Here is a 22037-nt window from a genome sequence, read left to right as displayed (position 1 = left end):
ATGATTAAGCCTCTCCCATTCTAATAAACTCTTTATTTGACACCCCTTTAGCATTTGTGCTAAATCTATAATAATTTGCATTAACTTCATGTTTTCAGTGTACCAGACACTGTTCTAAGTACCTTAGACATTATTTTATTTACTCTATGTAGATTTCTTTATTTATACTCTTTTACAGATGAAGTAACTGAGGCATAGAATGCTGAAGTAACTTGCCCAAGACACACAGCTAGAAAGTCATGAATCTCTATCCCAACCCAACCACACTAACCCCAAAGCCCACATTTTCATCAGCTAAGCACTTTGTGTCCTATCTTCTTCAACATAAGATTTTTCATAATAAGGCTCACGTCAGCTCATGTATCAACGTTATGTAGGGTTTCTTCAACTAGACTGTAACACTTTTTTTTGTGTGTGTGTGGTACGCGGGCCTCTCACTGTTGTGGCCTCTCCCATTGAGGAGCACAGTCTCTGGATGCGCAGGCTCAGCGGCCGTGGCTCACGGGCCCAGCCGCTCCGCGGCATGTGGGATCTTCCCGGACCAGGGCACGAACCCATGTCCCCTGCATCGACAGGCGGACTCTCAACCACTGCGCCACCAGGGAAGCCCTAGACTGTAACACTTTTGAAAAAAAGGAGCTTGAGTGTCTTTCTTTACCATCATTAAATTTAATATGTAGTCTGTTCATAGTGAGCCTTTAATAAATGCTCTTTAACAAACTCAGCAGTTAAGTAACTAGCACAAGACATGCTTCCTGCCTTGCTTTCCAATTATCTATGCAAGAAGCTTCTCCTGGGTAGGGTAAAAACAAAACACCATTTCTACTGTAAAACTAACTTCATGTCATCTTGTAGGGTCAATGTGTGTAGACATGAAGTCACTGTATTGGTTTGTGGTCAACTCTCATTCTTCCAAAAGTTCTTCTGAAGTGGCTTATAATGGGTATCAACTGGCAGATAATAATCCAGAAAAATACAAATGAATCACCATTTTTAACATACAAAGCAAGTGGGTGTGTTACTTGACAATCTACCAAGAACTACTGTACACATTACACATATTTCTGTCACAAATTCCTTTGTTTGTAAAGGACTAATGACAAATTTGTTCATCATCAGAGTTTCCAAGTATGTGACTTTGGAATCCACCATGCAAAGAAAGGAAAGTGGGGCAGAAAATGAGCTCAACCTGACTCCAATAAGTATATATGAAACATACTATGTGAGAAATTACTATAAAATATAAACTCTTTACATGGAAGGCATTTTAACATATATTTTTTAAATGTCTATCAAAAAGTTTACATCAAACATGGCAAGAGATTAATTTGTATGTTATATAAGAGTTTCATAATATATGCTCAGCGATATATATATAAAACACAAATTGATAAGAATATAAATTTCCTTGTGGCTAATAAGCAAATACATGAACAATTTACATAAAGTAGAAGTATAGTTAGAAAATAAATACAGGAGGAAAATATTTCACCTTGATAATGATCAAAGAAATATAAATCAAAACCCCAAGTTATCATCACAAGAAAAAAAATACATTGTAACCATGTATGGTGACAGATAACTAGACTTATTGCAGGGATTATTTCACAATATAAACAAATATTGAATCACTATATTGTACACCTGAAACTAGTATAAAGTTATGTGTCAATTATACCTCAAAAAATGATGAAATATTGCTTTATGCCTATTAAGTTATGGGGAAAAATTAATTAGATGAACAAATTCTGGCAAGTGAACTGGTATACATAAATTACTGATAACATATAAACTTGGATAATTCAGCAATACTTAACAAGAGTCATAAAAGAATGCATACTTTTAACTAGGAATCCTATTCAGGTAAATTATACTAAGAAAATAATTAAAATATAAATTATTAATATATTTATGGTGAAAAATTAGAAACAATCAAAAGTCAAAAAGTAGGAGTCTTGGGACTTCCCTGGTGGCAGAGTGGTTAAGAATCCACCTGCCAATGCAGGGGACACGTGTTCGAGCCCGGGTCCAGGAAGATCCCACATGCCACAGAGCAACTAAGCCCGATGCCACAACTACTGAAGTCAATGCACCTAGAGCCCATGCTCTGCAACAAGAGAATTCACCACAATGAGAAGCCCGCGGACCACAAAGAAGAGTAGCCCCCGCCCACCACAACTAGAGAGAGGCCACGTGTAGCAATGAAGACCCAATGCAGCCAAAAATAAATAAATAAATAAATACATTTAAAAAAAGGAGTCTTAAGCACCAATTTGAGAAGCTATTACCCAAGCAACTTAAAATACAGTATTTATACCTACATATTAATATAAAGCATAAAGCCCAATACAAAATTATACTTACACTACAATCATAACTATGATAAATATGAATTTAACATGAATAAGTACTGTAAGAGAAAAAAATAAAAACAGTTGGTAAGGTAGTAAAATTCTGTCTAATTTGTTTCTCTTTTTTATTTATACAATCATTATCATAATCACCTTATTTTTCTGGTTATTGTTCTTAATTATGAAACAAACAGAATCCAACAAAAATACTATTTTCTAATATTTTGCAGTTTTCAAAACAACTTTGACTATTAGCAAGTAAAAATAATTCAAATTTGACTCCTATGCTGTAGAACTATATGGTAATAATGTATCAATAGATTTCACAAAAATTTATTATCCAAATTTTGTAAAAATTAAAAATCAGTTATAAACATTAGCCTAAACCAGCATGACAATGAGCCTTATAAAACACTAAGCACTAGCAATCAATATGGGTGGCCTAGCAGTCAGGAGCATGGTCTTTGGAGATTGACTCCAGTCATGCTACTTATTAACTCTGAAGGACATAGTACCTTTTCTAAAGTCCAGTTTTCACAGTACTTATCTCATGAGGTGATTAATGAAGATGATTTAAGATAAGGAATATAAAGCACAACGCCTAGTGCATGGTAAATGGTGGTTGATAAAAATAAGCTATTCATATAATAATTTTTTATTTTTTTAACTTTTTATTTTACATTGGAGCATAGTTGATTAACAATGTTGTGTTAGTTTGGGGTGTATAGCAAACTGATTCAGTTACACATATACATGTACCTATTCTTTTTCAAATTCTTTTCCCATTTATGTTGTTACATAATATTGAGCAGAATTCCCTGTGCTATACAGTAGGTCCTTGTTGGCCATCCATTCTACATATAGCAGTGTGTACATGTAAAATAAGCTATTAATATTATATACTGTAGACTTTAGTGTAAGATCCATAAACCCTTTATTATTGCTTTTATTATTCAACATACAAAATCAGCTTTAAAAATTGGCCTTCCCTGACGTGATACCCTCTGCCCTTGTTTCCTTCCACTAAAGTCTAATGCCTGACACTCCATCAGATTCTTTCCCTGGAACACTTAATATTTGACAGTTCACTCAGTCACCAGCTATTGACTGAGCATATTATCAAAGCTTATCCTTCTTTCAAGGCTCAGCATGAATCTATTCTCCTCATACCTGACCCCAAAGTCCCAAAGTATTTCTCCAACCTCAAAAATTTTATAGCAATCTTCTACAGCAGGGTTTCCCAACCTCACCACTGTTGACATTTGGGGCTTGATAAATTTTTTTGGTCAGGTGGAGGGGCCTATGCTCTGCATTGTAGGATATTTAGCAGCATCTCTGGCCTCTACTCACTAGATGCCAATAGCAAATCCCTCCTTCCCCATTCCCTGCTACAAATTGTGACAACCAAAATTACCCCGACCCCCTAGACATTTCCCTGAGGGGTAAAATCATCCCTGACTGAGAATCACTGTTCTGTAGCATTCTTATTTGAGCAGTTAATCCATGTGGGGCTATGCTTTTTGATATTATGTGTGTTTTTTAACTAAATTATTGTTGGTTTGTTATATGTTTTATTAACTATTTTTGTGTATCTCTCTTCTTTGATTAAATACCTGATAAATTCCTTACAGACAGGTGTGTTGTACTTCTCTGTATTTGAAATGATTGGTCCATGTCATCTGCCATGGATGATTGATTCATTTTAGCATAGTGCATAAGAAGCAAGTGTCCACATTCTGGTTTCACCACTTATTTGATTGTCACTTCAGGCAATTCATCTCTCTATAGATCAGTTTCATCATATATAGAAAGGGGAGAAGAGTATCTTCTTCATAAAGTTCTTATGAAAATTAAATAAATTAATACTTGTAAAACTCTAAAATAATGCCTTCTCATGGTAAATACTATCCAAATATTACCTATTATAATGTGCATAGAACCAAAATGTGCAACAGTAGGATGGATGATTTCTGTTCTCACAGGAATGTTTTATATGGTTGAAAAGACATGAAAACCATACCCAAAATTTAGAGGACCACATGCAAAGTAAAATGTGAAGTGTATACAACAAACAAACTGTCACCATGTAGTGTACAAACAACTGACAAGTGACTGACAATTATTTGGAATTCAGGGAAGAGAAAATCACAGAGGAATGGAATGGTGGGGGAAGGAGTCACAGAAGAGGTAAAATTTGAGTAGAACTTTAAAAACAAGTTGTGAAGAGATGAGAAAAGAGTCTCGGCAGAGAGGAAGTTTCATCCAAAATGCAGGAAGAGAAAAACCAGGGCATAACTGGAGAGAATGACTAAATAATTCTGGCTAGAGTAGAAGGTTGAAAGGACAATATGTAAAAACAAAGCAAAAATCAAAGTTCATATTTTGTCACATGGAATCAACATACAAAATCATTTCTATACATTTTAGTTAATTGTTACAGTTCCCACTGGTGGCTGGAACAGCCACACCAAGGCCCACAGTTCAATATGAAGCATATTTTCAGTATATATGTTTCTTTACTTCAAGAAGAAGAATAACTCATGGTCGTTGAACATTTTCTCCATATCAGAGAGCATGCTAAGCACTATATTCTATTTTAGTATTCTGTTCAGTATTCTATTTAAATTAAATGAAATTAATGTTGTCCTATGGTAGACCACACTTCACAGATGAAATTACTATATGAAAATATTATATATATTCGAGTTGAGTAGCTCACCCAGTGTCGCATGATCAGTGTGACAGAGGGGATTTAAACAGCTGTGCTCTCAGCTACTATAATTATTAACATTGTCCACAGGGTCTTCTTTCTCTAGATTTTTCTTTATAACATTTTCTGTGGCATGTGTCCCCTCAGGTGTTCAGATTTTCTGTTATTCTGAGGTTTTTTATTTTTGCTGGACACAGAATTTTTTAAATTGGGACTCTTGTTGCTCTTTATATAGGTACTGTCTTGACCAACATTACATACTTTCCATCAGCTGTAGTTACTTCCTTAAAACCTATAATCACTATCAGAAATGCATTCATATACTCATAATAATTTCCAGATTTTTTGTAATTAAAACATTTTGCATAGCATATATTAGGAATATTTACTAACTTTCCCAGTAACATAAGCCAAAAATAAAAAACTGTACTGGATACAAAATGAGACTAACTTCAACTGATTACAACAATCATTATTATTATACCCATGTGTCTCACATAAAGTGGGAGATATGATTGGAAGGTGAATTAAAATGTTAATTTGACTGTCTAGTTACAGAGGGTGGATTTTACGTTATAGCCTTAGGGATACTTTAAATGTTTTTGAGTGTGGCAGTGAAATGCTGAAACCAATATTTTAGGAAGATAAATTTGGTGTTGGTATGCAGGAAACTGAAGGAAAAAGACACTAATGGGCAAACATCTAGAAGACAACAACCCCAGGACTGAGTATGAAGGATGTTTTAAAAAGATAAAAGCAACATTACTTATGATGTATTGGATATTTGGCTTAAGAGTAAGGCAGAACATGTGAGTGCTACCAAAATTATGATCACGCTCGTAAACTATAAAAGACACGTACACACACACACACATTTCCCTGTTTAGCTGTCAACTAGGAAACTTAATCCCATAGATTTAGCATCAACTTCCATGAAGAGGAAATGCCTTCCATCAGGTCCCTCCTCTACATCCTTGGAGCTCATGGACCTAACCACCAAAACTTCTCCTATAACACACGAACACACACTATGTCTTCATGGTCACATGTTTCATGTAGTTTCTCCTACACAAAGGACAATCAACCTATTTATTAAGCACCCACTGTATGGCAGCTATTGTGTCTTGATCGTTTCACCAAATCTTCAAAATAAGCCTATGGTAGGTAGTAAATGATTATTCTTATATTACAGAGGAAGAAAGTGGAGCTCAGAGAGATTAACGGACTTGATCAAGCACCACAGCTGGAGTAAAGACAGCAAGAGAGAGACGAGAGACCAAAAATAATACTTATCATTTCATTAACATTTTGTTATTTACAAAACATATTCACAATCTTTATTTCCTTGCCCCCTAAAATAATTCTCTTATCAATGGGAAATGGAGTTTTTCAGGGACAGCTTCTTAGATAACACTATTTGAAGCTGTTAGGCCTAACTTAGGTATGAAGAAATCTTTCTCCTAAAATACCAGTTTCCTAAATGTTCCCTGTAATTTGCAAGATCTCTACTTCCCTAAGGAGTATACTTACTCATCCCTTCTCAAGAAACTAATCTTAAATGTTTATCCCTACCACATCTGAAATCATACCTTTAGAAAGACAAAGAGGGGCAGAGAAATAACAAAAGCAGCTAAAGTTCAATCCATATCTAAGACATGCTTATTTGTTCACAGAGAAAACTCCATTCATGTTGATGTTGGCCTTTTAAGTGACATGAATATGACTTACTAACCTGGCTTGATACTAAATGCCTGAAAATTGTTCTATCTAAAGAGTGAACTGAGAGTAGTGCCCGTGGACTTGATTGGTTCATGGAGAATGTCCTGATTTATGTCTCCCTCCTCCCAAAGAATATGCACTAAAAGTTTACCTGAGGTGATTATTTCAGCAGGTCCAACTGAAATTTCTTGCAAAAGTTTGGCTATCTCTAGTCTATAATCTTCAGATATGAAAATATCTAGGAAATTCTGAGGAAAAAATCATAACATATTCATTATCCATCTAATATTTTCATCCTCGCTTCTAAACCCAGAAAGTTATTTTAGTGTTTCCTTCTAGATTGTTTGTATGTTGGGAGAAGGGAGGAGCGTTACTTTTACCACAACAAACATGAAAGTGAGAATACTAGCACTTGGTCACTAACTTTACCTGAAGATAAAAACCTGCACAAAACAAATAAGGGTTTATTTTGCCCCTATTTTACATATATTTCCCCCAGCTCACCAAAACCATTGTCTTCAGAGTTTATGTTTATTATTCCTTCAGTGTCTTCTCTGCAATCAAGTTCTCTGAATAAATACAGGGGTTGAGTTACAATTAAAAATAATGAGACTCTACTGGGCCAATGTCCTTGCATGAAATAAAAGGGTGTGGGCTAATTGCAGGAGCAGAGTTGTGATTTTTTCCCCCCATTTAGCTTTACTTTGATTGGTGGATTGGCACTTGGCACTTTAAATAAAGGTTTCAGGTCTTCCCTGAATGAGGGATACAGAGTGAGTCTCAGGCACAGTCCAGAAAAAAATTTTAATCTTCTTTTCTTAGAACTATCTTGGTTGGCATCACCAGGCCCTGAGAGCACAGTGCATGCCAGCATTGAAGGTAAAATGTGATTTTATGATTTCCATGTGATTCCTGTTCTTTTTTCCTATCTCCAGGCAGCTTTTATAAAGAGGATTTATCTTCATTTGTCACCAGAAGCTGAATAATAGCTTATTGTGAAACATTATTAGCATGTTCCAGAGGAGACCTGCCTAATACCCTTTCAGCTAAGGACAAAAAGACTTGCCTATAGACTTTTTTTACTATTTATGATTGTTAGTGACAGTACCTAATTTGGAAAAGTATTAGAAGTTGAGCAAATCTCTTGACTAGTCAGATTTCTGTTCATGTGAGAGTAAAGTGCCTTCTGGACTTATAGAATAAACTGAAGAGATAATTCATTTTAGAAAGAGGAAAACTCAATTTTGAGACATATTTTCCACTAATATCAAAGGAAATTAAAATATTTAGTTAAATTTTATTTTTAAATGATAATTATTGGCATGGTTTCCTGGCTAACCTAAACATAGAATAGTATACCCTTTATATCTGCATATAAAGGTTTGTTATGAAATGACTGTTGGTTGTATTACATTTAAAATGCATTTCAAAATTTATTCTGGAGGGAAACAAAGTAAAAATTCCTGTGAGTCATACTTAATAGACCAACATTTCACATAGTGGAACATTTCACATTTAAAATTTTAATGAATTTAATTTAATTCATTTGCATTTATGAAATGAAATTAAATATTCATGGAAGTGTTCCCACATGTTCATTTAGGTGGTAGCTCTGTAAAAAAAAAAGTACTTAGAGATTTTTTAATTGCTCGTCAATTCATTCCAAAAACTAATAAATAAAAATCAGTTGTTTAGCAACATTTATCTGTTTTGGTTTTGTTTTATTTTGTTTTGAACCTAGTCATTTTGGAAGAGCAAAGAGCTCATGGAAATATTGTCTTTTAGCCATTCTGAAATAAAAATTCATCCGATTTGATTCTCCAATGCAACTCTGTTTCAGATCCCACTTTTCAAAATGAAGGACATGATACTGATCCTGTGCCTCCTGAAAATGAGTTCTGCAGTGCCGGTAAGTCAGTCTTCTAGAGGGTACCCTAGTAGAGACATTGCCAGACACCAAACAACACTGAAGGAAGTGGCTGAGTGTCCATAATTGGACTCATTGGGATTAATCCAGTGGTATCTTCCTACTGAGTCAAAAGTCAGGTGCCCAGATGTCAGCCCTTATAATCCAAAAGCAGTAAGCCAAATATAAAATTTTGTTATACAAAAAGATATTTTAAATTTTCCAAAGACAACTTCTACATCTTATTCCATTCACTCAAAGTTAAAAGATGTATGTGGTCTCCAACAATGTCACAGCACAAATTTATTATCAATTACCTGCAACCATTATGAAATCAAAATGGAAAGAGGAAATTTCTCCAATAAAGTAAAGTACGTTTTCTTCTTCATTTTTAAAAGAACAACATTAGCCAAATTACTATGGTTACAAAACTGAGCTAAGTAATTCCATTTGAAGCTAGTAATTAACCAACAAATTTGTCTTATAGGGAGATACTGTGTGACTAAGCACTGAAGTTTCTTAAATTAAAACACGCCATGCAATTGGCTACTTGTATGTTACAGTCCTGCACCTGGTACATTCCATCATATATTGAGATGATTTCATATGAATACAATCCTTTGAGCACTGAACTACTCCAGCCAATATCATGTGATTCTGTTTACACAAAGACATTATTCAGTTGCTTCATGCATTTGACAAATATTGACCGAGCACCTGCAGTGTATCCAGCAATGTGCTGGCACTGGAGATGTGAAATTAAATGTGACGTGGTCTCTTGTCTTGAGGAGCTTATAGGTGGTCTTAAATGAACTTTAAATAGTTAAGTTCCTTGAGACAAAGGAGTAGCCATTTGAGCTTCTTAAAGTTAAAACATTTCAAAAAAGGGGGATGAAAACTGACTGCTAGGATGAAAACCTCCATTTTACAGATAAAAAGAGTTTCTTTTACATTACTCAACATGAATTTTAAATGAAAGAAAAATTAAAGCTGCCACCTTAGCTTACCTTTGTATGATACTGACATTGGGGTCACCTCAGCCATCCACCATCAGTCTAACACCTTAACACTCTTGGAACTTACAATGGTCCACACCTGTGTCAGTCAGGTCCACTCTGAGCAAGAGGACGATGGCTTAAGATTGCCAACTGCCAAATCAGATGTTCTTCTCCTTTTACTTCCTCCTGGGAAAGATATCCTCTGTCTATCTGCATTCCTGTAAATATTGCTCATTAATTCATGACTTGGATCAAATAGAAACAAAGTGTACTTTGTCCTGTAGTCGAATCTATCCCAGTTACCTTACTTTTGTACTGACTAACAGGAGGAAAGAAGGCTCTACTCTCACATCCCCTCAAATTCCAAACAATTTTCTCACCACACACATACACATATCACTCTTTTTGTCTACAAAGGTAACCTCTTTCTCTACTTGGAGTATTTGCTACACATTTATAACTCCTTCCCTTCTATCCACTTGCAAAACTGCATTATTTGAAGAAATTTGCACCATGACCCAGAAGGTGGGATTTTACCTGTATAAAAATGTAGGACGTGGAGACAAATAACATATGCTCAGAAAAATATTCCTGAACTTCCTCACAAAGGAAAAATAATCCCAATATATTTCGTGAAGACTCCAAAAATACCTGTGGTTTAAATGAAGGAAGTAAGGCATTAAAACCCCTTGACCCTAGATGTAAGAATATCCAAAGAACAAAAACCCCTTAAAATCCAATTTACTCTAATTGTTACTCTTCTCTTCCATTCTCTGGTTTTTTCCCCCACTTGTATTCATGCATATTAATAAGGATTGGCTTAGAAAGGAAAATATCTTACAGTTTAAAAACCTAGCTGTAAATATAGCTATATTTTTTTAACAACTTTTAAATGAACACAGTAAGTATAATAGTACTTGGTACTAGAATACCTTTTATTTCAGAAAAAATGCCTTTTATATGATCCCAAAAATATAAACACAGATCAACAGGTTTATACATAATCTTTCACAATAAAAATAAAAACAAAAAAAGAAAAAACATTTAAAAAATAATAATCTTTCACTAAAGATGATGGAGGATTTGTTGAAGCCCTTTGAATGGGAGGCAAGTTAGGTTTTACACATGGTTTTGCTGAATGCCATGATCCCACACCACGTTCCACAAACCAGGTATGTAGATTTGTCAAACACACAAGAAAACTGAGTTCGAGTTTGTTCCCTTTGCTTTTCTATGTGATAATATTTAAGTTGAGTTATTAGTTTTCTATTTTGTTTCTTTTACTTCTCATCTGTTTTCAACATAACTTTCAAACTAAATCAAATTTTGCTTTTAAAGCAATATAGCATTAAGATGTAGATAAAGGGTAGATGATTCATGTGGGAGCAAACTTATTAAATATTAGGAATTCCCTGGTGGTCCAGTGGTTAGGATTCCATGCTTTCACTGCCAAGGGCCTGGCTTCAGTCCCTGGTCAGGGAACTAGGATCCCACAAGCCGTGCGGTGCAGCCAAAAAAATAAATTTTAATATTATGTTAATACTCCAAACAATTTAAGTTCTTCTTCATTCTACCCAAAAGCTCAAGTCATTTGGGTAATAAACCAACATTAGCTGGCCCTTATGTATATGCGTGGCTTTCTATTTTCAGTGTGTAATGAAGTTTCTCATCAAAGAAAATTCAAAATTATTTTTATTTCCATTTAGGTGTTTCCTCAGCAACCTGGGACACCAGGCATGGCTAGTTTGAGCCTTGAGGTATGTATTGTTAGAGTATTTACATATAATCTTTACATTGGTATGTTCTTCATAAGAGAAATACATGGGCTGTTTCTCAGTTTTCCTGGCCAGAAGTCAGTGGCTGTCCTCCTGCGCAGTTCTAGAGAAGTTTATGACATTTATTAGAGCCTCATCTTATAATTTTACTGCAATTTTAAATTTTCAGTTGTTTTGGTCTTTAGAACATCATCTGTGTGTGATCAAAGCAGTACTAATATTTAATACCTAATACATATATATACATTAATTGAAACACATTATTCTGAAGTCACAAATGGCTTATACATAGTTCCTTCTCCATATAGCATATGATAAAGTTCCCATGAGGAAAGTTTATCTTACAAAATGTAATTGTTTATGAGGACTGTAAATAGCATTAACACTATACTATAGTGCCTCCTGCATAGCCTCTGTCTTATTGCAGTTCTTATACCTAACATATACTCTGTCTAGAAAACCCCCGCAAAATAGAAATGTTGCAGATATCAGTAAAAAATATAAACAGTTATGAATAGAAAAATATTTATGAGATTACAAATTTTTCACAAGGCCTTGCAAAATTTATTTATATCATGACAGTCTGAGGGCAATCGATACTTTGTGCTAGAAGCTTATTTCAAAATGAAGTTAATTTCACTGAGTTTTGTTTTTTTTTTCTTACTTTCTAGCTTAAACTTAACGCAAAGCACTCTAAACCTCTTCCCAGGAAAAATGAAATTGACTTTCTGTTGAATTGGCAGCATTCTTGACCATCTATCTAGATACTTACCATTTTCCCCCGTGTTTTTTATATTTATTATTTTGAGAACTTTTACTTGGGAAGGAGGTAGGGTTGTTTTGTTTTAATTTGCTTGGTTTGTTTGCCTGTTTTTTCAAATTCCTCTTCGGGCTGGATTTATAAAAGGCAAAGTAAGTTAAATGGGGGAAAAAAGAGTCAATGAGACAATGTCCTCGTGATTATATTGATATTTCAATTCAATGAACTATTTTCCCATGTTTCAATATGACCTCCACTTAAATGATATTTTCTCTCTTTTAATTAATGATGAAAAGCAAGCTCACTATTTTAATAGCAATGATAACAACAATGGCAGAATCACATTTAACATTTCTACTTTTTAGTGATGATTTGTGTCTCTTATTTTATTCAAATTGACCCACCCCAAACTTTGTGCTAATACTACCATATGTTGAAAATCAATTGTGTCATACACAAAAGGAACATATGTGAAAAACACTAACCCACATTTTTTTTTCCTTGATAGACAATGAGACAGTTGGGAAGTTTGCAGGGATTAAACATGCTTTCTCAGGTAACCTTATTTTCAAATAATTCTTATTGCAAATATTCATGGTGTTGGTGGTAGTGATATTAGCAGCAGCACTGTAATTCATAAAATTTGTTTGTGAATAAACAATATCCTAAATACTGAAAAAGCAAATGAGTAATTGAGATAACCTAAAACAAAATAAGGACCTAGGATGGGATGGTAGGAGAAAATAAAAATAATGTTGAATTTTCTTTAGTAAGAAAAAAATTCCTTTTTGTATTATTAATTTTATTATGCAGCCCAAAATATGAATGCTTAAAAAAGCAAAATCTCAAAGAAGTTTATGGGAATATGTCAGATTGGCTCAGAATAAAAAGCAAGTCTATTGGAAGACTTAACCTAGCCACATTAAATTAACCAATAACACTCTAATTTTTGCTATTTCTATACTTTTTTTGGATTTTTTAGAAAATGGAAACCAAGTTTAAGAAAACACTGAAATATAAGCATACTTTTTTTCTCCATGTCTTTAGTATTCAAGATTTGGCTTTGGGAAATCATTTAATTCTTTGTGGATGCATGGTCTCCTCCCACCACATTCCTCTCTCCCGTGGATGAGACCAAGGGAACATGAAACTCAACAGGTAAGTTAATTGCATTAATGTGTCTGAAACTTCAAGCTTTAAAATATTCTCCTGCTTGCCTTCTCTAAGTTGTCATATAGTAACCACAGACAGGTAACAGTAATGAATAAAAAATTTTCCAAATAACAATAAATCAAAACCTATAACTGTTTTTAGTACTTAGGAAAATTTAAAATAAAATGGTCCAAATTTGCAACCCATTTGTATATTTACTTCAAATAGGAAGATATGGCTTCCAAAACATAGATACCTATGTTAAAGATATGAACAATAAATAAACTAGCCTGAAAATGAAAGCAGGCTATATCCTGGAAAATTCTGATTTCAGTCAAGATTCCTTAAATAATTACTAAAAGACACATTTAAAATGATGCCAAACATTCCTAGTTAAAACATCATAGGGCTTCCCTGGTGGCGCAGTGGTTGGGAGTCCGCCTGCCGATGCAGGGGACACGTGTTCGTGCGCCAGTCCGGGAAGATCCCCACATGCCGTGGAGCAGCTGAGCCCGTGAGCCATGGCCGCTGAGCCTGCGCGTCCGGAGCCTGTGCTCCGCAACGGGAGAGGCCACAGCAGTGAGAGGCCCGCGTACTGGAAAAAAAAAAATCATAAACCCTAAGCAATTAATAAATACATCAGTCAGTTAATCATTATTTATTAGATACCTAACAAATACATAAACCAAATGGTAGATTGGAAATGAAAGTGAAGGTGTTTAAGAATGCCTTCAAAGCTTACAAAATTTCACATCTGATTAGGGGATAAGACAAGACAACATATTACAGGGTGCTAAGTTGTGAGGTATAAGTAATGAATGAGGTACAAGTAATGAAAGCCCAGGAGTTTAGAGATGGGCAATGGTTGAAGAGATGAAGCACAGCCAGATTGTTGTGAGACTTCTTTTTTGTTTATTTTTTGTTTTTTTGTTTTTAAAGCCACATTTAGTGGGACAGTAAATTATGTTAATGGTGATTCTTTCTCCACTTGATTATTTCCAAAATGAACTCATGATGTAAGAATTTGATTGGTATTTTATTTAATTACCCTTTCTCCTTTCATTAACTCAAAAAATATATTATCTAACCTGTGCCAGTCACTTATTAGGACCTATGTTAAGTCCTGGGGCTATAAAGATAAATAAGACATTATTCTCTGTCAGCTGACCAAGGGACAAAGCTTTATCAGGAGTAATTGTAATCCAGTGAGAGAGTGTTAAAATAGAGATACATAGAGGCAGCTGTGGGAACCCAGAGGACGAAACGGCTCAGTCTACCCAGAAGTTCATATAGCTTTCCATCTTCATGCGCAGTCATAGTCCCAAAGGAAGTAGGGGAGGTAAACACCTACCAGACTGCTCCCAAAAACACTGACTTTAAGTGAATCATTGCTTCCTATGGAACACATCTTCAAGACAAGTCTCCTAGACTCTCTTCCAAGTAGAAAGTTCCTCAAGCCCTTTTGCTTTGTCAGACACCACAGTTCAGTGAGCCATCACTTCCTGACGCTCCTTTCAAATTTCTCTGCAGTATGAATATTCTTTGCCTGTGCATCCCCCACCTCTCCCATCGCAGCCATCCCTGCAGCCTCCACAGCCAGGACAGAAACCTTTCCTCCAGCCCACCGTTGTAACCTCCGTCCAGAACACAGTCCAGAAGGGAATACCTCAGCCTCCGATTTACCCGGGACATCCACCCTTGCAGCAATCAGAGGGGCCAATGATTCAACAGGTGGCACCATCAGAAAAGCCATCAAAGACCGAGGTAATTCTTTTCTCTGAAGTCAGATCTGGATCGTCCATTAACTTAGTGAAAGAAAATCGATTTGCAGAGCACATTTAAATAATCAGAGCTTTGGGCATAATGCACGAAAATACAAATGTTTTTGAGCAATTGACATATCTGGGAGTAGAATATAAATATCTATTCCTGCCCTTTGCCATCTGAGATGGGGCATGGATTCTAAAAGATCCTGTTCCTGTAAAATTGGTTTCTTAGTTACAAAAGATGAAAGCTTTCAGAGGAAATAGGACAGCCCAGAGAATTCCAGGCTTCTTATCATCAGGCTTTTTTCAATGTTGGAAGGACTGAGAAAAGTGATTGATCCCTCAGCATTGCAGATAGTATTTTTGCATTATTATTTCTCTATCTGGTAATAGAGAAGACAATCAGGCAAAAGTATCAGGTAATAATATTGAGAAAAGAGCAATGGACAGAAAAGGAAGGTATCATGTAACTAGTATGCTGCAGGCATTTAACATCCCCACATACCATCCTGACTCCAATCCTATGAAGATAGATATTATCATCCTTTTTTAAAAAGACATATTTTAAGAGGTTATAAAATTTTCCCAGTATTACACAAAAATTAAGTGGCACAGCCAGCATTCAAATCAATCTGGCATGCTCTGATTCCAAAATTCATTACTTTCTATTCTGCAAAACAAAGCAAACTCATGACAGACATGCCCCATCTCCTCTCTGTGCACTTGAGTCATGTTAGTAAAGGGCAACTGTAATCTCTTTGGTTGTACCCTCAGAGGCGAAATGAAAGTAAAAACAAGGAAATTCATTTTAGATTGTTTTATCATAATCGTAAATAAGATAAGAACATTTTAAGTTCACTTCGTCTATTTTAATTGTTCAGTAATTTTAATATTTATCTGTAATGCAGTTGCCAGGAATGAATTTTGCTGATCCACAAGATCCATCGGTAAGTACAAATCTCAGTCAGACACTTTCTTGGGAAATACATCTCTATACTTCAAGAAAGGAGAGTAAAAAATTTTAATTGCCCCATTTATCCATAAATATGAAATATAATGGGTTCCTTTGTTTGCTTAAGTATTAAATACTTGTTTATCATAGTAATCCATCTGAAAATAAGTTTCATATAATTCCTAGAAATGGCCGTAATGGGAGGTTTGCCTGTGTTATAGCATATATGAATTGCTTATTCTCTTTCTACCACTTAAAGATGTTTCCAATAGCCCGTTTGATATCTCTGGGACCAGTGCCACAAAATAAACCACCTCCAGTAAGCTTTTTTAATACCACTTCTCTGTGATTTACTTAAAAGTTTTTCTCTTGGGAAATGCATTTTGTGATGATTATTGTATTTATATTTAGCTTTATCCAGGAATATTTTACATGTCCTATGGAGCAAATCAATTGGTAAGTCTTTATCCTATAAAAAGTATCATTTTAATTAAATGTTTTCTTAAGAGATAATATTATAAAATCTAGGCCTCAAACAATAGATTCCATATTCTCTGAATGCCTAAGTTAGCAACTGAAATGGCAAGGAGGCACACTTCCTATTTGGATAATTCTGGCCAGGCATACAAACACACACACACACACACACACACACACACACACAGTGGCATTAAAGAAAAGGTCAATTTTCTATCTTAATTATCCAAATTGGCTACATTTATTTAATAATGATTCATCTCTCCACTTTACCCTGCCTCTGGACACAGTATTAAGTTTTAAAGAAAGACTAAATGACTTTTAACTTTGTCTTGAGTAGTTACAAAGATAATAGGAGTCAGCTGGCTCATAATATGATGCTGTGTTTCTTTTTGAACAGAACGCTCCTGCCAGACTTGGCATCATGAGCTCAGAAGAAATGGCTGTGAGTAATGTCTTCAAAGTCTTCTTAAAATAGTGGCCAAGGGAGAACAGTCACAGATGACTGGCTGCAAGAGGTGTTGGCCCTGAATATAGCTGAATATACAACATGGGACTCAAGTTGTTCCACTCCAAAACCGAAAGCTTGATTCTGAAGCAGTATGCAAAGATTTCATCACATTTCCCATATAGTCGTTTCTGAGTGATGACCATTCTTGCACATAGGATTTTGCCCCATTTCTTGAATATGAGAACAGGAGAAACCTCTCTTGAAAAGCCACCATTATTGAACAGCAAACGCTTCAAACCAAAAAAGATACACATGGTTCATGAAGTTCCCGTTACTTCTCAGACCACTTAACCCCTCAAAATAACAAATTCAACAAAATTGCAAATCATTTAGACCTCAAAATTGAGAGATCAAAAAGAAACAAAATTAACCAAGTTTAAAATTTGATTATTGTAAAATTCAAAGTACATTAACAATGTAAGTCAAGTGTATTCTTATTCTCTTATCATTATCTATGCATATTACAACTTTAAAATTTGAGATCAATAGACTCACACAACTGGACTTTTTTCCCTCAGAAATTTCTACGTTAAATCTGTTAGAGCACAAAGCAAAACAAAACAAAACCATACTGAATTAACAAATCATTATCAACTACGGATCCTACTGAGTTAATAAATACATGTAAACATGCTATCACTGAAGAAAACTTGAATCTCAACATTATTGAGTGCCTTCTGTGAGTGAGACACATAAAAAGATCCTATGGAGGCAAGATAAATAAGATAAGGTTCCTGATCTCAGGGAGTTCACAGTCTAGTCAGTGGAAAAAATAGATACAGGGGCAGAAAATGTGAAAATCATGTGATAAAGGTAGCAGCCCAGGGGTTCACAGTGCCATCCCTGGAGGAGATGATGGGAAAATCTGCGAGTGGAGAGCCAGGAGAAGATAAGAGGAAAAAGTACTGACTCTACATAACACCAACGAAACGGGTTGAAAATTCAAGTGTGTTAATTATTATTTTAGAATTTTAATTAATTTATATTTTGCCTCATTCTTAAAAGATTTTTCTGTAGCTTATGAAAAACACAATAAATATAACCAAAAAATTGAAGATAGAATTTAAAATGAGGAAATGAGAATACAGATATGCAAGTTACAAAGCCCTGCACACTTGCTGTAAGAAGCCCAAGATTTGGTCCTGAAATTTTTCACAACAAAGGAAAAAAGGACACATGGTCAGTTCTAGAATTTTAACTGTCCACAGGAAGAAAATATTTCTGTTTCTCCAGAGGGAGGGAGGGAGGGAAGAAGGAAGGAAGTAGAGAAGGAAGGAAGGAAAAATTTTTAAAGCAAAAGAGAAAATATTACATGGGGCTTCATTCATTTTGAGGGATACTGAGAAATGATACTGACAATGTCCTCCAAAACTCTGCTCAACAAACTCAGGAATGCATCAGATTTTGTTTGTCTTATGATGGTATTGCCCTTTTCAACTGCTTATTGTTTTCTTAAAATGAAATTCAAACTACCTTTTGCCTGTAGACTTGGTTCTGTCCTACTTCCCTGCTTCTTTCCCTCTTACCCTTCGGCAGGCATTCAAAGGGTCTTCATCTCCCTTTCAAAGAAGTGAGCGTCCCCACCCAGAAAAGTACAGAAGTCAATTTAGTGAGAAATGTGCTTACACAAAGCTGTCAGCCAACTCTCTGTTCCCTATCAGTTTTTTATGGTTTTTCAGTGAATCTGACAGGTATAATGGCATCGTATAGTTAATAATATGTGATAAATGTTTTTTTCCAGGGAGGAAGAGGAGGCCCCATGGCCTATGGAGCCATGTTCCCAGGATTTGGAGGCATGAGGCCCGGCCTTGGAGGGATGCCCCCCAATCCAGCCATGGGCGGGGACTTTACTCTGGAATTTGACTCCCCAGTCACTGGAACCAAAGGCCCGGAGAAGGGAGAAGGAGGTGCACAAGACCCCCCTGTGTCAGAGGCCAACCCAGCCGATCTGGAAAACCCAGCTCTCCTTTCAGAGCTAGCACCTGGTGCCCTTGGAGGGCTTCTTGCTAATCCTAAAGGCAATATCCCCAACCTAGCAAGAGGCCCTGCAGGGCAGAGCAGGGGACCCCTCAGGGTCACCCCAGCAGCTGCAGACCCACTGATGACCCCTGGATTAGCTGATGTTTATGAGACCTACAGTGCTGATGAGACCACAACTCTGGGTCTCCAGGAAGAAACCACCGTGGATTCCACAGTGACCCCTGACAGTCAGCACACATCGATGCCAGGAAACAAGGCCCAGCAGCCCCAGATTAAGCATGATGCATGGCATTTCCAAGAGCCCTGAGAGCCTTGAGATATCAGCTACTTACTGTATGCACAAGCTTCCCAGCTTTGTCCCAATAGTCTATCTTTTTGTGAAAACACTTATTACCCTCTGCAGCAAAGGCATTAAAAGTGTTAAGCACATACTAATAAATATAAGTGGCTAGAAATAGTGTAGGTCCCCTTCTTGCTTTCATTCTCTTATTGAAATAAAATGTGTTGCCTGTCTCTGTGATTTAGAAATACTATTAATAACATCAGAGCAAGTCTAAGGGTCTCTGCATTTGAAAATCACCATTTCTTAGCTGTCTTGACATTATAGAATTTCTCTTACTAGCATGACACTGTTATATCCAGGAAATGTGACATTGCTTTGGAAATTTTTCTCTAAGCAAAGGCACATATTCTTAGAATTATAAGTTATTTCATTTAAACGTTATTAAATGGGGATTGGTGGACAAGCCCTGACTGGTATTACTGGGTTTGGTATACTGGATTTAAAACTCTCATTTGTAGAGTATTTTATTTAATCTAGTAAAAGCATCTAGCCTATTTTAAATAAAAATTTTTCTCACTGAAACTATCAGAAATTATACGCTTATTATTTACATATATTCAAACTATTAAGAAAACCATACTCACCCCCTGTATTTGCTACTCTTTAACCCATTTTATTCAACTCATTTTTCTTTCCTGGAAAGTTTATTGAGTATCTACCAATGTCCTAGGCACTGTGCTAGGGAACAGTGACACAGCCCCTTCCCTCAGAGCTTTCAATAGGGATGATTGACAAGCAGACAAGCAACCACAGTAATAACAAAAACAGCCACTCTAGGCCAAGCCCGAGTACTTTACATGTATTATCTCACAACAACACTGCAAAATAGATACTCCCAAACCTGCAAACATGTGAAAGTGCTATAACAAGGCCAAGTACAGGGTATTCTTGAACCACAGAGGAGATTAGGGGCGTCTCCAGCCTAAGGTTAGGAGCATGGGAGGGGATGGGAGGGATCACATAAGTTTTCTCAGAACAGTATCAAAAGCATCTGTAGAATGAGGCCTCCAAGAGGAAGAAACACAAGAAGAGTTATGTGGGCACCATGTAAGAATTAGCTCATTTCTGTGAAATATAATGTGGGAAAAGGATAACCAGAAAATGATCATTACTTGTCACCAAAGCTAGGTATATATCAGTCACGGCTATTTGCCTAAATTAAGAGGTTCCAAGGCCAGATCTGAAAATTAGCCTCATCCCTAAAAAGGAGCCTCCTCCCCCATTCTCCCCACTTCCTCCCAAGTTGCCCAGCCCAGGTCTTAGGCTCCATGGAGCTCAGATTCCCCTCCATGCCCTGTGGAGATTTTGGAGATGCAGCCAAGGAAAAGAGCCCTGAGATGCCTCCTGACCTGGGATACTTCAGGAGCCTTAACAGGACCATGCAGCCACCTCTTATTTTCTCGCTCTCTCCAGGCAGAGCTCTGCTCACCCCTACTCCATGGGCTAGAGCAGAAGAGGATGTAGGAGATTCAAATTCAGTTTTTGTCCCATAGTGGCTCTGGCAAAGGTGTAAGTGTAACAGAATGACTGCCATGGTAGCCAGCAGATGCCCACTGAGACCCACCTTAGCACTCCAGACAGTCTCCTAAAAAGCAATACGGGGACTTCCCTGGCAGTCCAGTAGTTAGGACTTCGCCTTCCAATGCAGGGAGTGCAGGTTTGATCCCTGGTCGAGGAGCTAAGATCCCACATGCCTCGGGGCCAAAAATACAAAACCTAAAACAGAAGCAGTATTGTTACAAATTCAATAAAGACTTTAAAAATGGTCCACATCAAAAAAAAGAAAGCAGTATGGTAAAAGACATATAGAGAGATATGTGTTCAAACCTTGACATCACATCTAATCATCTATGAGTCTTTGGAAGTAAGACTTAATCTCTCTGCTCCTGTGCTTTCATTTCCAAATTGGAGCTACAACCCAACTCACCTCACAAGGTTGTTGTGAGAACTAAATGAGATAAAGTACACAGATAAAATTGCTAAATCATAGTAGTTTCCTTCTTTTCCTACTGATCATTTTCATAAGGAGAACCAAGCAAAACAGCAGCAGTAACAGTGGAGAAATGGAATTTTCCCATCATCTGATGAAATTGTGCTTTTCTATTCACACTTCCACACACTACCTTTTTCGTCCTTCTTTGTAATTCAGAGCATACATTTATGAGCTCACATACGCTGGTTTCTCTGATGAATGTTGTCCTATAAAGGGCTCAAAGCAGGCTGGGCACTTAATTGTGTAAATAGTTAGATCAACTTTGACAAGGTGGGATACCAAGTTGTTGATACCCTGCCACCATAGCCACCTCAAACACCAGTCCATGAGAAAACACCAAGGTGGTCAGGGAAAGAGGCTAAATGTTGCCCACAGGAGGAGCCATCTTAATTATTGAGAATTTCTTCTACTATGGCTTCCCTCTACCAGAAATTTATATGTGAAATGAATATCTTCCTACTGCATCCCATCCCGAAGCCTCTATTTAAATAGCCTGCCTTCTAGACTGCCTTATTAGTAATCTTCCAATCTTGCTCTTTCCAAGTCCTTGACCAGCTGACCAATCTGGTGTTGTCCCTGAGTTTGTATAGATCTATATCTCAGGCCATTTGTCCTTCCACACAAAATAGACAAACTAAAATTCT

The 22037-nt window shown here is 36.3% G+C and overlaps 1 protein-coding gene across 1 annotated transcript; it reads left to right on the top strand.

Moving 5' to 3' along the window:
- Positions 1-7644: 7644 nt before the first annotated feature.
- AMBN (ameloblastin) lies at positions 7645-19364 on the top strand. Its single transcript, XM_060147245.1, has 11 exons — positions 7645-7659; positions 8621-8689; positions 11391-11441; positions 12728-12775; positions 13267-13377; positions 14902-15135; positions 16046-16084; positions 16349-16408; positions 16501-16545; positions 16967-17011; positions 18819-19364. Exons 1-11 carry the CDS (start codon positions 7645-7647, stop codon positions 19362-19364), a joined length of 1263 nt encoding a protein of 420 aa, XP_060003228.1.
- Positions 19365-22037: the final 2673 nt, after the last annotated feature.

Source organism: Lagenorhynchus albirostris, chromosome 4 (genome assembly GCF_949774975.1).
Source record: "Lagenorhynchus albirostris chromosome 4, mLagAlb1.1, whole genome shotgun sequence".
Classification (NCBI taxonomy): Eukaryota; Metazoa; Chordata; class Mammalia; order Artiodactyla; family Delphinidae; genus Lagenorhynchus; species Lagenorhynchus albirostris.
This window is presented reverse-complemented; position numbering and strand designations above follow the sequence as displayed.

What these genes read in the sequence shown, in the direction of transcription:
- AMBN (XM_060147245.1), top strand. An exon ending in GATTAAACATGCTTTCTCAG is followed by an intron (nt 12,776 to 13,266) that starts GTAACCTTATTT and finishes CCATGTCTTTAG; the next exon opens with TATTCAAGATTTGGCTTTGG. An exon ending in AAAAGCCATCAAAGACCGAG is followed by an intron (nt 15,136 to 16,045) that starts GTAATTCTTTTC and finishes TCTGTAATGCAG; the next exon opens with TTGCCAGGAATGAATTTTGC.